At 38.9% G+C, this 13954-nt stretch overlaps 1 protein-coding gene across 1 annotated transcript; it reads right to left on the bottom strand.

Annotated features, from left to right (window-relative positions):
- Positions 1-10091: 10091 nt before the first annotated feature.
- On the bottom strand, positions 10092-13035 carry LOC122092787 (cinnamoyl-CoA reductase 1-like). Its single transcript, XM_042663083.1, has 4 exons — positions 12807-13035; positions 12572-12726; positions 11951-12489; positions 10092-10449 (listed from the first exon to the last, which is right to left on the bottom strand). The coding sequence occupies exons 1-4, from the start codon at positions 12937-12939 to the stop codon at positions 10266-10268; spliced, it is 1011 nt and encodes a 336-aa protein (XP_042519017.1). The 5' UTR covers positions 12940-13035; the 3' UTR covers positions 10092-10265.
- Between the last annotated feature and the right edge of the window lie 919 nt (positions 13036-13954).

Genomic DNA, 13954 nt, shown 5'->3' with positions numbered 1-13954 from the left:
ACTGGTGAAGGAAGAAGTGGTGGTCGAGCTACAATGGGTAATCCGGCTCGAAACGCAGGACAGCAAGTTTCAAGAAATTTTACTTCCTGGAGACGAGTGAGCCCAATAGCTTGGGACATGGAGTTTGGTCTGAAGGCTAATACCTCGTTGCAGATGTTGGAGCGAAGTCCAGAAACGAAGCAACTAATTAGGAATGATGGAGGTATGTTTGTGGTGCGGTTTACCAGAGCTTCAAACTACGATTCATAGTCTGCCACTGAGGAAGTTTGGATGAGCTTAGCCAGAGTTCCCAGCGGGTCCTCAAATTCAAACGGTCCAAATTGAGTCTCCAATGCACGAGTGAAAACAGGCCATGTAGTGAACTGTTCGGCACAGAACATCCACTAAAACCATTGAAGGGCTGGGCCATCTATGTGGAATGATGAAATCATAAGCCGCTGGTCATCGGGGGTGCCATGGTACTCGAAGAATCGCTCAGCCTTGAAGATCCATCCCACCAGATCGACTCCATCGAACCTGGGAAAATCAAGGCAAACTGTACTGGTGTGAATGGTAGGGGGCGGTGGTAAAGCATATGTGGATAGGCGGTTTTGGGAAGCTTCAAGTGATGGAGATGAGGAATATGGGTTGAGTCGTAGAGCTTGCCAAACTCAAAATAGTGAGTGAATAGGAGGGGGGGACCATTTTATGGTTAAAAAATTTGTCCTCCTAGAAAAAAAAAATGATTCTAATTCCAAGGTGCAATTCAAGAGTTCTTACCACCAAAAAACAAAATTCAAAATAATTTCTTGTGGTGGGTAAAAATTAAAATCACATGGAAAGTGAGATCTACTTGGTAGGTAAAATCACATGAAAGTGGAAGGTGAATTCTTAATTTGTGAGGTAGATGGAAATTATCACACAAAGTTCAAGATTCCAAATCAAAAGCTAAAAATCAAAGAATCAAGATTCCAAATCAAAGACAAAAATTCAAAGTTCAAGATCCAAAATCAAGAATCAAAAGTTTAAGAGCTAAAACTCCAAGTTCAAAGTTCTAAATCAAGAGTTAAATTTTTAAGAATCAAGGACCCAATTTTCATTGACCCAAGCCCCAGGAGGCCCAACCTCCTTGAACTTGCTCCAAGTGATCCGATCATGGCGGTGAATCGTAAAACAAGATCTGAGATGGACTATTGCTAGGCGACAAGAGTGGATTGAAGGGAGTCTAGGCGGTTGCCGTGGCCAACTGAAGATTCGTTGAGTACTTTAACGGCTTCATCGAGCTGGTGGAGTCGAGCGTTTTCAGCCATGGCTGAAAGCCAGAGATGCTCTCAATAAAAGCACCAAATGATGGAGTCAAGGATGAATATAAAATTACTAGCACTACTTCGAGGGCAATAACCTCCTAGAAATTGAGAAAGGAGAAAGGAGAAAGGCAAATTTCATTATGCCCTCTTGGCAACATCTCTCTACAGCTTATTATGGTTCTCACAGCTCATCCTTACCATTCGGTTACATCTGTACCCATGGCACTATAACAAATCCTAACCAACTCATACATAATCCTGCAAAGTAATTGGCCTCACCAAGTCTGCTGTCACGTGTTGCTGTGCATTTGTATCAAAATGCAAAATATGCATGGTATGACCTTGAAGGGGCCATGGGAAGCCAATTTTGTGATGGTTACCTACAATATTTAGAAGGAAAGGAATGCCAAGAGATATGAAGAACGGGTGAGGTCAGATTTTCACATCTATTGGGATGATCTTGAGTTTAAGGGAGGCCAATCTCAATTTGAAAGGTGCGGTTCGATCAATCGTTGATCTTTTGTGTAGTAGAAGATTGGGTTTGCCAATTCTGTCACTAATAATATATATAATATCGGAAATCTTTTTTATGCAAACCAGATCAGGGGAAATAAAATTGGATGAGTGTTCTTTGGGAAACCTAGGGAGAGAGCTGGTGCAGGTGGAATCTTGTGAGATACTCAAGTAGAGTGATTTACTCATTCAAGTGAAATCTTGGGCCTAAGTTCAATTATAAAGTGGAATTTTTCAGTTTGATTGAGGGTTTATCTCAGGATAAGGATATGGGTGTGGACTACTTATGGATATAATCGGATTCAGTAATTGTAGTTACTTCTGTGCAAGCTAAGAATATTCTATGGTATGTGTTGCAAGATTGAAGATATTAGCAATCTTACCTCAATTTGATATTGTGGAAAACTAGTCATTGCTTTAGAGGAGCCAATCCTATTGCTGCTTTCTTTGCGAAGGATGCGGTAGAATCTGGCATGTCCTTGGTTTTAGTTGATCTGCCTCTTCACATCAAAGTGGAGTTAGCTGTTAACAAATTTGTAGGGCTAGATTTCATTTTTCTAAGTAGCCAGTGGGGTCTTCTACTAATGGCAATGTTGAAGGTGGGGGTCCTTATTCTGCTTTGTGTACCCAATATTTAATCTCTGTATTTTTTTTTTCTTTTTTTTTATTTCTCTAATTCAATTTAACCTTTTAGGGAAAAAATCTTATTTCAAAATGTAATTATTAATAAATAATAATATTTTAAATTCCTTCCTAGACAACTTACAAGACATGCCACTGAGCTTGGAGTATTTGTCTAATCACATTCAAAAATCTCTCTCAAGACATTAGTGTTATTCAGGTGGTAGATTCTTTATTAAGAATCTCTTCCATTTAGAGGCAAACACTTATAAATCCAATGCAGCAATATAGATAGGTAGATTTTATATTATGAATCCAATGCCTCGATATGGATAGGCAGGTATCAACTCCTCTTTTTTTTTTTTTTTTTTTTTTTTTTTTTTTTTTGTGAATAAATAGGTATCAACTATTGCTATTACTAAAAAAAACACTTTTTTACTACAATGGTAAGGGCTTCTCAAGTTTGGGCCTTTGGGGATGAAAACGAACCATTATAGAGAATCCTGTTTCTCAAACATCTAATGGTAATCCATACAAGTTTGTAAAATGCTATTGTTCGATGCACAATATGAATACTCTTATTTTTACTTTTGAATAACATTCCTGAAGATAAACAATGTAACAACCATATGAACAAAATTCCTAATTTTGCTTCCATAGTTGCAAACAATTTAAGGTCTAACCTTAGACAATTGGTTGTCAAATTAAATCACAGCAAATTATTTTTAATTTATCTATCTAAATTGGATTTTACAGACATAAATTCGACAATATGAGATGTTGACTCCTTCATAGCCCTTAGGTGATAAATCATAATTGGGATGGACCACAGAATTCAACAATTGAAGAAAGAAAGAGAACAATTGTATTCACTTCAAATAGAGATCCTCCTATGGTTCTCTTTGAGGGGACCCGACGGATGAATCCTTATAGAACACATACCTACAACCAGTAGTAGTAACCAATAATGTATCTAAACAAAATTTCATGTTAACTAGGCCAAGAACTGGTGCACATATTAAAATGATAATGAATGCACTTGTGAAGAAATACTCTCTAAGCATGCTGATCCAGACAAGAAACATTTGTCTTTTCTTAGTTTTTTTTTTCAAAAATAAAATTATATTTAATGATTATAACAACTGTCAAACTAAATACAATTGATAATTTTAAGGAACTTAATTTGCCTTTATTTTTTTTGTTGGAATAAGGAACTTTGCATTATTGCAATAATGGTGAATCTCATGGTTGCCTCACTGGTTTTGCGTTGTCCTCCCTTGTCATATGGTTTTATAGGATAGGAGTGATCATTGCTGGACAATTGATATGGTGGTAAATTACGAAGGAGTTGGAAAAATAAATAAATAAATCAATCTTTTTTTTTTTTTTTTTTGATCAATCGATCAATATAACTTCAATAAGTAGTGAACCTTATGAGTGTCACAGACAAATCAGAACTTGGAAAATAAAGTAGCAAGGCTTAATCCCTCTACTCTTTTTTTTTTTTTATATAAAGACATTTTATTCAAAGAGACGTGAAGACAACAAGAATGTGATAGCCTACCTGCTAGGCAGATCGAAGGCCTCTGATTGATAATTGAGGACATCTTGCATTTACATTCTTATTTCGATAATTACAATTTCATTAATTTCTTTTTTTTTTTTTCTTAGAGATTTCATTCAAAGAGACATGAAGACTACAAGAAGCTATAGCCTACTTGCAAGATAGATCCAAGCCCTCTCTGCTCACCATCAGATCCATAATTGAGGTGCATTTACATTTTTAATTTGATAATTGCAATTTCATGTATGTTCCACGAGACATTAACAACTTAGCTAATTTCCTGGTTAGAAGGGGTCGTATCTTTGGCATGCACAATAGTTTGACCCATTTCTGATTCAAGGATACAGGAACAATGTTGTCCACTGTAATTCCTCTATGAGACCCTTTGTTGTCAAACCTTTTAGGGTTTTACAATGGACCTAATATGTTCCCATACAAACAACTAGAATACAATATTGAATCAAAACATGGAGGATCGATTTGTACTTTGTAGCTAGTATGTTGAAGATGATCGATGCAGTTCTTCACAATTTCCTGTAGAAACGTAATCTTAAAACGATGCAGAATAAAATGGAAAAACAAAATCAAGCAATGCACATAGATTTACGAGGTTCGGCAAGATTGCCTACGTCCTCAGCAAGATGAGATACTGCTTCACTGTCAATGGAGAATAGGGTTACAGCGCTCGTCTTCACACCTCTCAATATGCTTGCGAGAAAGAACCCTCGCTATAAATATATAGCAAAAAACCCTAATTTGGAAAGTACAAAACTGCCCTCAAATAAAAAATTCGAGGCGCCTGTACCAGTACTCCCTAGATTAAACTGTGACGGAATCCAAGACATCGTATACCAACATTTATCTCTATTGGCTATGGATCTTCTACAACCTCTTAGACATCCTTGAGTTCTCTCACTTTAGTGGTAAAGTGGAGAAAAGTGAATGATGGTTATAGGTGTTGGTGTACGATGTCTTGTATTCCGTCGCAGTTTAATCCAGGGAGTACTGGTGCAACACCTCGACAGACAAGACAGCGGTCCCGCTAGCCGGTTAGCTGGCCGTAGGGGTTGTAAGGGGGCAGGAGGCCCCCCTGTATAGCAGGGGGTGTAAGGAGGCATAGCCCCCTGCTCAAAATTTTTTTATCTGAGGGCAATTGTGTACTTTCTGGATTAGGATTTTTCGTTATATATTTGTAGCAAGAGTTTCTTTCTTTGTAATGCAAACAATACTAAGAGGTGTGAGGAAGAGCGTTGTAACCCTATTCTCCATTGATAGTGAAGCAGAATCTCATCTCACTGGGGACGTAGGCAACCTTGTCGAACCTCGTAAAATCTGTGTACATTATTTGTTCTATTTTTCCACTATCTTCTGCATTATTTTAGGGTTGCATTTCTAAAAATTAGTATCAGAGCTCTAGGTTTTCGTTTTCTAGGGTTTACTATCATGATGGCAGGGAAGGGATCGAATGTCAAGTATGATATCGAGCAATTGAATGGGGAGAACAATTTCACTCTCTAGCGTCATAGGATGAAAGATCTTCTGATACAATAGGGTTTGACAAAAACGTTGTTGGGGAAATAAAAGAAATCTACAAAAATTACTAAGGAATATTGGGAGAAGATGGAGGAAAAGACGGTAAGTGCTATTCGATTGAATCTTTCTGATGATACCCTACAATATGTTATGGGCGAAACTTGAAAGCATCTACATGACAAAGTCCTTAACGAATAAGTTGTTCGTGAAAAAACAATTGTATTCTCTACAGATGGAGGAAGGTACGAATATATTGAAGCATCTTAACATGTTCAATCAGGTCTTAAGTAAACTTGCAAACCTGGAGGTTAAGATTGATGATGAAGACAAGGCATTACTGTTGCTGTCATCGTTCTCAGAATCATATGATCACCTCGTAATGACTCTCTTGTACGGGAAGGAAACCCTTAAGATGGATGAAGTCGTGGCTGTCCTCATGTCCAATGATATAAGGAAGAAGGCCAGTAGTATGAAATCTCAAGGAGAAGGTCATTTTGGAGGTGACAAAGAGTAGGAAAGAGGGAGATCAAATCAGAAGGGATCTGGGAAGAGTCGAATCAAAATCGAAAGGGGCGAAGACAAAGGTTTCTTATTACTATTACAAGAAGGAAGGTCATCTGAAGAGAGAGTAATTGAAGAAGAAATGTGTAGATAAGGCATCTGAGGAAACTAGCATGGCTGACAATTCAGATGGAGATGATGGAGATGTATTCTCTATATCATCAGGTAAGAATCAATCTTCTGATTCTTGGATTTTAGATTCCGGATGTTCATATCACATGTATCCATGTAAGGACTGGTTTGATACATATCAACTATATAATAGTTGGTCTGTCCTAATGGGGAATGATGCTGTATGCAAGACCATTGGGATAGGCACTATCAAAATCAAGATGTTTGATGGGATAGTAAGAACTTTAGCAGATGTGAGACATGTACCAGAATTAAGGAAAAACTTAGTATCTTTGGGGGCACTTGACTCGAATGGTTACAAGTACATAGTTGAAGGTGAAGTTTTCAAAGTTATTAAGGGTATTATGGTTGTCATAAAGGGCCAACTAACAGAAAACCTATACAGATTCATAGGGAGCACTGTTATAGGTGGAGCATCTGTGACTACAGATGTAGGATTTGATACAGATGATACATATCTGTGATATATGCGATTAGGGCATATAGGAAAAAGAGGATTGATGGAGCTTCATAAAAGAAAACTATTGAAGGGAGTGAAAACTTGTAAACTAAACTTCTGCAAGTATTGTGTGTTCGGAAAATAGTGCAAGGTTAGTTTCAAAACTGTAAAACATAAAAGTAAAGGGGTGTTTGATTATATACACAGCAATGTATGGGGTCCTTCAACAATAAAATATAAAGGTGGGGCAGAATACATCGTGACCTTTGTTGATGATTACTCAAAGAAAGTCTAGATCTACTTCATAAAGCATAAAAGTAAGGTGTTCCCTAATTTTAAGGAATAGAAGGCTGATGTAGAAAGGAAGACAAGAAAGAAAATTAAGTACTTGAGAACAGATAATGAAGGGAAGTATACGTACAAATCGTTTCTAGAATTGTGTAAAGCTGAAGGGATTACACATCATTTCACGGTTCTAAAGACACCACAGCAAAATGGTGTAGCTGAAATGATGAACAAAACACTTCTAGAAAGGGCTCAGAATATGAGGCTGAATGCAGGGTTGAGCAAGAGATTTTGGGTAGAAGCAATGAATATGGCATGTTTCTTCATCAATAGGTCTCCATCAAAGGCGATTGATTGTAAAATTCTCAAAGAGGTATGGACAGAAAAACCAGTAGATTACTCTATTCTAAAAATATTTAGTTATCCAGCCTATGCACATGTTGTGAGTGAGCAGCATTCCAAGTTAGACTCAAAGTCTAAGCAGTGCACCTTTCTTGGTTTTAAGAAATGCGTAAAGGGATACAAGTTCACAGAAAGTTATGATTAACAGGGACGTTGTGTTTGATGAGTCTCATATGGTGAAGTCAAAATATAATTCACAAATAGTTGGTGAAAATAAAGAAGGTTCTACTGTGCAGGTGGAGTTAAGTGAATCAGAAACAACAAGATAAAATGAGTCATCTAGTGACTTACCAAGACAACAGGAAGCAGTAGAAATTCCCTATACTGTAGAAAAGGGTAAAGGGAAACATACTCACAAAGCATCTGTGAGATACGGGATTGAGAACATGGTTGCCTATACCCTCACTGTAGGTACAGGTGATCCATCTTCCTACCATGATGCTTTGAGTGATACACAACGTGATAAATAGATGGTAGCTATGATGGAGGAAATGGAGTCTCTGCAGAAGAACAAGACTTGGGAGATTGTGGAAAAACCCAAAGGAAAAAAAATCATTGGGTGTAAATGGGTCTTTCGTAAGAAAGAGGCAGCATCTGAGAAGAAGCGTGAAAGGTATAAGGCCAAACTCGTAGCCAAGGGCTATGCATAGAAGGAGGGGATAGACTACAATGAAATATTCTCTGCAGTGGTGAAACACACTTCAATTAGGATACTACTTGCTTTGGTGGCTATATATGATTTGGAGCTTGAATAGCTTGATGTGAAGACTGTATTTCTTTATGGTGACTTAGAGGAATAGATTTACATGGAGCAACCTAAAGGTTTCAAGGTGCAGGGAAAGGAAGATGATGTTTGTCTACTTAAGAGGTCGTTTTATGGTCTTAAGCAATCTCCTAGGCAGTGGTACAAGTGTTTTGATTCACACATTATAAAGATTGGCCACACAAGAAGGGAGTATGATAGTTATGTTTATTATAAAGTGTCAAGTGATAATTCTATTATTTTGTTGATGCTTTATGTTGATGACATGCTCATTGCTGCAAAGAACAAACATAATATAGTCTCTTTGAAGTTTTTGTTGAGTGCTGAATTGGAGATGAAGGATCTTAGTGCTGCTAAGAAGATCCTTGGCATGGAAATCCTTAAAGGTAGAAATGCAGGTAAACTTTGGGTAGCTCATAAGAGGTATATTGAAAATGTGCTAAAGCGTTTCAATATGGAAAAGGCCAAGCCGGTTAGCACTCCGTTTGCCAGTCACTTCAAATTATCTGAAAGAGAATGCCCTACAACACATAAGAAGGTGGAGCATATGTCTCAGATCCTGTATGCTAGCGTAGTTGGGAGTTTTATGTATGCTATGGTTTGTAGCAGGCTAGATTTGTCTCATGCAGTCAGTGTTGTTAGCAGATACATGAGCAATCCAGGGAAAGAGCATTGGAATACAATTAAGTGGATCTTCAGATATTTGAACAAGACTAAAGATATAGGTGTTATGTTCAGTGGTGAGGGAAGTTCCACAGAATTGGCTGGTTATGTTGATTCTGACTATGCCGGTGATTTAGACAAGAAGAGGTCTATTACAGGGTATGTATTTACATTGGCTAATGGACCTATATCATGAAGGGCAATGCTTCAATCTACAGTTGCATTGTCCACTACAGAGGCAGAGTACATGGTGGTAGTTGAGGAAGGAGTCTGGTTGGCTGGATTGGTTCGTGAGTTGGGGTTGGAGCAAGGAGGTATAGTGTTACATTGTGACAGTCAGAGTGCCATACATCTTACAAAGAATCATGTGTTTTATGCAAGGACAAAGTATATTGATGTGATATTTCATAAGATCAGGGAGCTTGTGTCAGAAGGCAGTATTCACTTGAGAAAAATTTATACAGATCTCAATCTAGCAGATATGTTTATGAAGCCAGTTACTACAGAGAAGTTCGAGTCCTGTTTGGACTTGATTTATATTACTCATTATTGAAGATGAGGGTCGCACCAAATAGGTGTGGGTTTGTACCTCTGATGAGGTACAAGGATGAAGATGTCTACAGATTATCTTATAGAAGGCTCGACAAAATTCAAGCCAAGGTGGAGATTATTCGTGTGCTATCTTGTATTTCGTCGTAGTTTAATCTAAGGAGTACTGGTGCAGCACCTCAACAGGCAGGACGGCGATCCCGCTAGCTGGTTAGTCGGTCCTGGGGGTTGCAAGGGGGGTGTAAGGGAGCGCAGCCCCCCGCTCGAATTTTTTTTATTTGAGGGCAATTTTGTACTTTCTGTAATGCAAACAATACTGAGAGGTGTGAGGACGAGCGTTGTAACCCTATTCTCCATTGATAGTGAAGCGGGATCTCATCTCACCAGGGACATAAGCAACCTTGCCGAACCTCGTAAAATCCGTGTGCATTGAATGTTCTGTTTTTTCATTATCTTCTGCATCATTTTAGGGTTGCGTTTCTACAGTGGGGACCCAAAACTCAGTATTTATAATATTCTTATCCACTCAAAACCTAAACCACAAAGGGTTGGACCAAATATCCTTAAACTTGAGAGTGGATAAATCCAATATTTGAACCTCTCAAATATAAAGTTTGACATATGTCCCACTTGTTACAATGGGGGGACGAAAGTTTTGTCCTATAACGGTTATAATGGTTTTATATCGGTCGCTCATGGATCCTGGGTCATGAGTTCTGGGTGTCTTCTCTCCTTGCAATAAGAGATGCAAGGATGGTGACACCTGCAACTACTAATCACTTTCAAAAAGACAATAGTTTTGCTTTGTATTTCAATATATATATTCCATTTTAGTAGAAAGTCTTCAATGCACAATAACATGAGGGAAGGTTCCGAATCAATCAAAAAGAAGAAAGCTTTAATTTCCTCATATATGTAAACCCCAAAAATAGGTAGGGCCAAGGCAGCAGATCTTCAGGATTGAAGGTGAATGGGATCATTTGCCTGGGTAGGGATGGGGAGATGACCCTTCTCCTGCAAGCTCTTGACGGTTTCATACATAGTCTGCTTCACTGGTATGAACTCCAGCCCAACGTCCTTGAGCTTCTGGTTCGAGAACTTGTATGGCTGCCTCCTTGGGTTTACTTCATCCGAGCACCTGTATCCACCACAAATAAAGATCTATGATCAATCTTTCTTCTCTAGAAAAGACTTGAGATGAATCATGAATGAACTAATGGGTTCCATCATAAGTGGTCCTTTGCATGATTCAAATGAAGAAAAAATACTGTCCATAAGAAATAAGGAAAGAAAAGAAGGAGACGGTGACTGGGAGTGGTTAGGTTTGTCATCACCAGTAGTGGGCTTGCAGGACCACAAATGCTAGGCTAGTTTGTGGCTTTAGGTAAAAAGTTAGCGGGTAATGTGGGCCCATCCATTGGTAGGATTCTGCATAAATGATCAATAGATTGTATACATTGACCTTAGTTATGTTTGAATCTATGGGATGGTGGGGTAGGTTCACTGAACATAAAGCAACATCCTTTGGGGGATTAGGTTGGTGGGTTTGAACCGAGGATGTTAGTCTTGATCCACCTACACCTGAGGTAACGTAAGAAATAAAAATTCTAGTAATATTGCTACCTCACTGAGAACAGCAGAGGTTGACTCCCAGCTCATTTCCTCATTTCACTGGTCCAGTTCACATTCAAGACTAAATTTAGGTTGCAGGTGAAGAAATTTTCAAACTTAAAAAAAAAAAAAACATTTGTCATTATTATTATTTTGATTGAAATTTATATAATTACTATGTGATAATATAAACTAATTTAACTTTCTTACCATGTTAGTAATGATCCATTTTACATGTAACTTTTGTGGGAAAATGAATACTCCATTATCGTGTAGCCCTTACACAAGACATGTGAAATGACACCCCCCCCTATGAAACCCACCCTTATTTATGTCCATATGCATCCTTTCATTGGTCAAAATATTCAAAGGGCATTTGGGATATTAGGTGGTTGGCTAAACTGCTCACACAATAAGGCAATGGACCTTCCCATAGTGACATGGTTATGATTCCAATAACTCCTTAAGGTTTGAAATTGTCATTTACCTTCCGAAAAGTTCCATTGATATTATATGTTCAAACCCAGAAAGTAGTTCCACCTAACCTGTGGTAACTCGTGAGTTCAGCCAAGGACTTGTAAGCCCTTTAAAAGGTAAAGGTTAAGATCTAGTCGAAATTGTTTGCAGTAAACAGCAAACAATGAGATATATTCAACGACTATGATTTATGAGAGTTAGATCATACATCTCAATTGTTAGATGTTCATTGCACTTCACTGCCTCAATTAAGATGATTTGGACTAATACCAGCTAACTTGTACCATATAATATTCCAAATTTTCCTCACCTACTTCCTCCCCCGCATCAGCAGGACGTAATAATCTATTAGAAAATTCTTTTGGCAAAAAAGATTAAAAATGAAAAGGATTAGTGCTAGGCTCGAGGCGTCAGCTTTTTGCCAAGATACCTTTTCCCACCCCCTACCCCACTAGCAAAGGTTGTCAAGATCAGGGTAATCACAGCCGTAAATTTCCCTGATCATGATTAAGATGAGTGATAAGTCAACATGATAGGATTCTTTTGCTTACTTGGTAGGTACGGGGTACTCCGGGAACAACTTGGCTAGAATCTCGACGACGTCTCCCCGGTGAAGCACACTCTCGGCGCAGAGATACCGTCCAGAGGCCGTCGCCGCCTCTAAGACAAGGATGTGGGCCAGTGCCACGTCCCTAACGTCTACGTAAGCCTGGACCGAGTTAACATAGGTCTTGGCCGAACCGGCCAAATACTTGAGCACATGGACAACGCTGGCGTTAATGCTTGGTTGGAGAAGCGGTCCAAGAACCAGAACCGGTATAACCACAACCAGGTCGACCCCTCTCTCCTTGGCCGTCTCCCAGGCCGCCTGCTCTGCCACAGCCTTACCGTAACAATACCAATTCTTGGTATTCTTGCAGAAGTCCAGATCGCTCCAACAAGACTCATCCACCACCTTCTCCGGAGCCCGGTTCGGATCCATGTGAACCGCCCCGATTGATGACGTCATCACCACTCTTCGTACTCCAGCATCCGCCGCCGCGTTTACAATATACTTGGTCCCCGTCACTGCGGGTTCCACCATTTGCTCCTAACATCAACTTGTCAGAAACCTGTTCTGATGAGGAAAATAGAAGGGAAGAGAGAGAGAGAGAGAGAGAGAATTAACTCACTGGGTCATCCGTGACAGGAGAGGCAGTGTGGAAGACTCCCTGACACCCCTCGATGGCGTTGCGAAGGCTTTCGTAATCGAGGAGATCAGCTTTGCAGAGGATCAATCTCTCTTTGGCACCTTCCAGTTCCTTCAAATGAGAATTCTTGGGATCATCTGCGACCCATTAGCCAAAACCCAGATGAGAATTATGAGAGAGTGAAACAGAAAGGGAGAGACTATGAGGGAGGCCTGACCTGGGTTCCTTACGGTTCCTTTAACAGTATAACCTTTTTCTAGTAGAAACTTAACGAGCCATGAAGCGATGTAACCTCCGGCACCTGTGACGCATACGGTCTGACCGTAACCTGAAGAACCGTCAACCGGCATCTTGATGTTTTTTCCTGTTTGTTTTCCAGGCGAAGGAGGAGACTGAAGGAAATGTGAGGAGTACGACGCTTGACTAAAGGAGTAGAGGCATACAGAGTAGGAAGGGCATATCTGTATTTATAGGACAAAATCCTTACCTAACACGAGCCTATTGATTTTCAAATCACCTGCTACTTATGTGCTGAACAGTGACCATTGTGTTCTTTCAAAAAGAGATTCCAATCACATGCTTTGTTTATCTCTAGGGACACGATGCTATAATTAAACGCTCGTAACATGGCATCGTGGGGTAATTTAGGAATTTTCTTTTCGATAGGAAATAAACTCATTATTCAAGCAAATAAAAAGGTAACAAGAATTTTGGATGGTCTACACAAAGGTGGGTGGAATATAATTGAAGTTTAATTATCAAATTAAGATTTATTTCGGATTATTCCTCAGCCGACAAATGAAACAAGACCTTAGTATTTTTTCCTCTATCTAGTATTTATAAAAATTCCAGAAATAACTCTTTTTGCCATGAAGGATCAAGAACTAATCTTGTTGTACAATTTCTAAGTGATCTAGTTTGTAATACTGCTAATAGATGTAGCTCCTGAGCAATCCAGGATTTTTTTTTAGAGAAAAAAGAGTCTTTAGAAAAGATCCCTTGGAGTTCAGACTAGGAAATCATAGCCTCATTTGTTGCGTGAGTAGAGACATGGTAGGGTTGTAAATGATCATGATAAAAAAATCCATCGGTTTATGTTTGCAATGATATTGTTATGTACAAGCCTTGCCCGGTTAAATAGAGTAGTATTTTATTATTTTGGGTTAGTTGGGATTAAGTGGTTGAGTCAACATGGGTTATAGGTCACTTTTTATGGAGTGTGTGTTGTGAGCCATCATGGTCGGTTATGGTGTGTCTGTGGAGTTTGTGGTGTTAGTAGGAGTTACATTAGTTATGAATAACTTATCTCTTATGTACTTATTTAATAGGATATTTTTGGAATAGAAGAGAAGAAGCTGAAATCCC

This window comes from Macadamia integrifolia, chromosome 11 (genome assembly GCF_013358625.1).
Source record: "Macadamia integrifolia cultivar HAES 741 chromosome 11, SCU_Mint_v3, whole genome shotgun sequence".
Lineage (NCBI taxonomy): Eukaryota > Viridiplantae > Streptophyta > Magnoliopsida > Proteales > Proteaceae > Macadamia > Macadamia integrifolia.
This window is presented reverse-complemented; position numbering and strand designations above follow the sequence as displayed.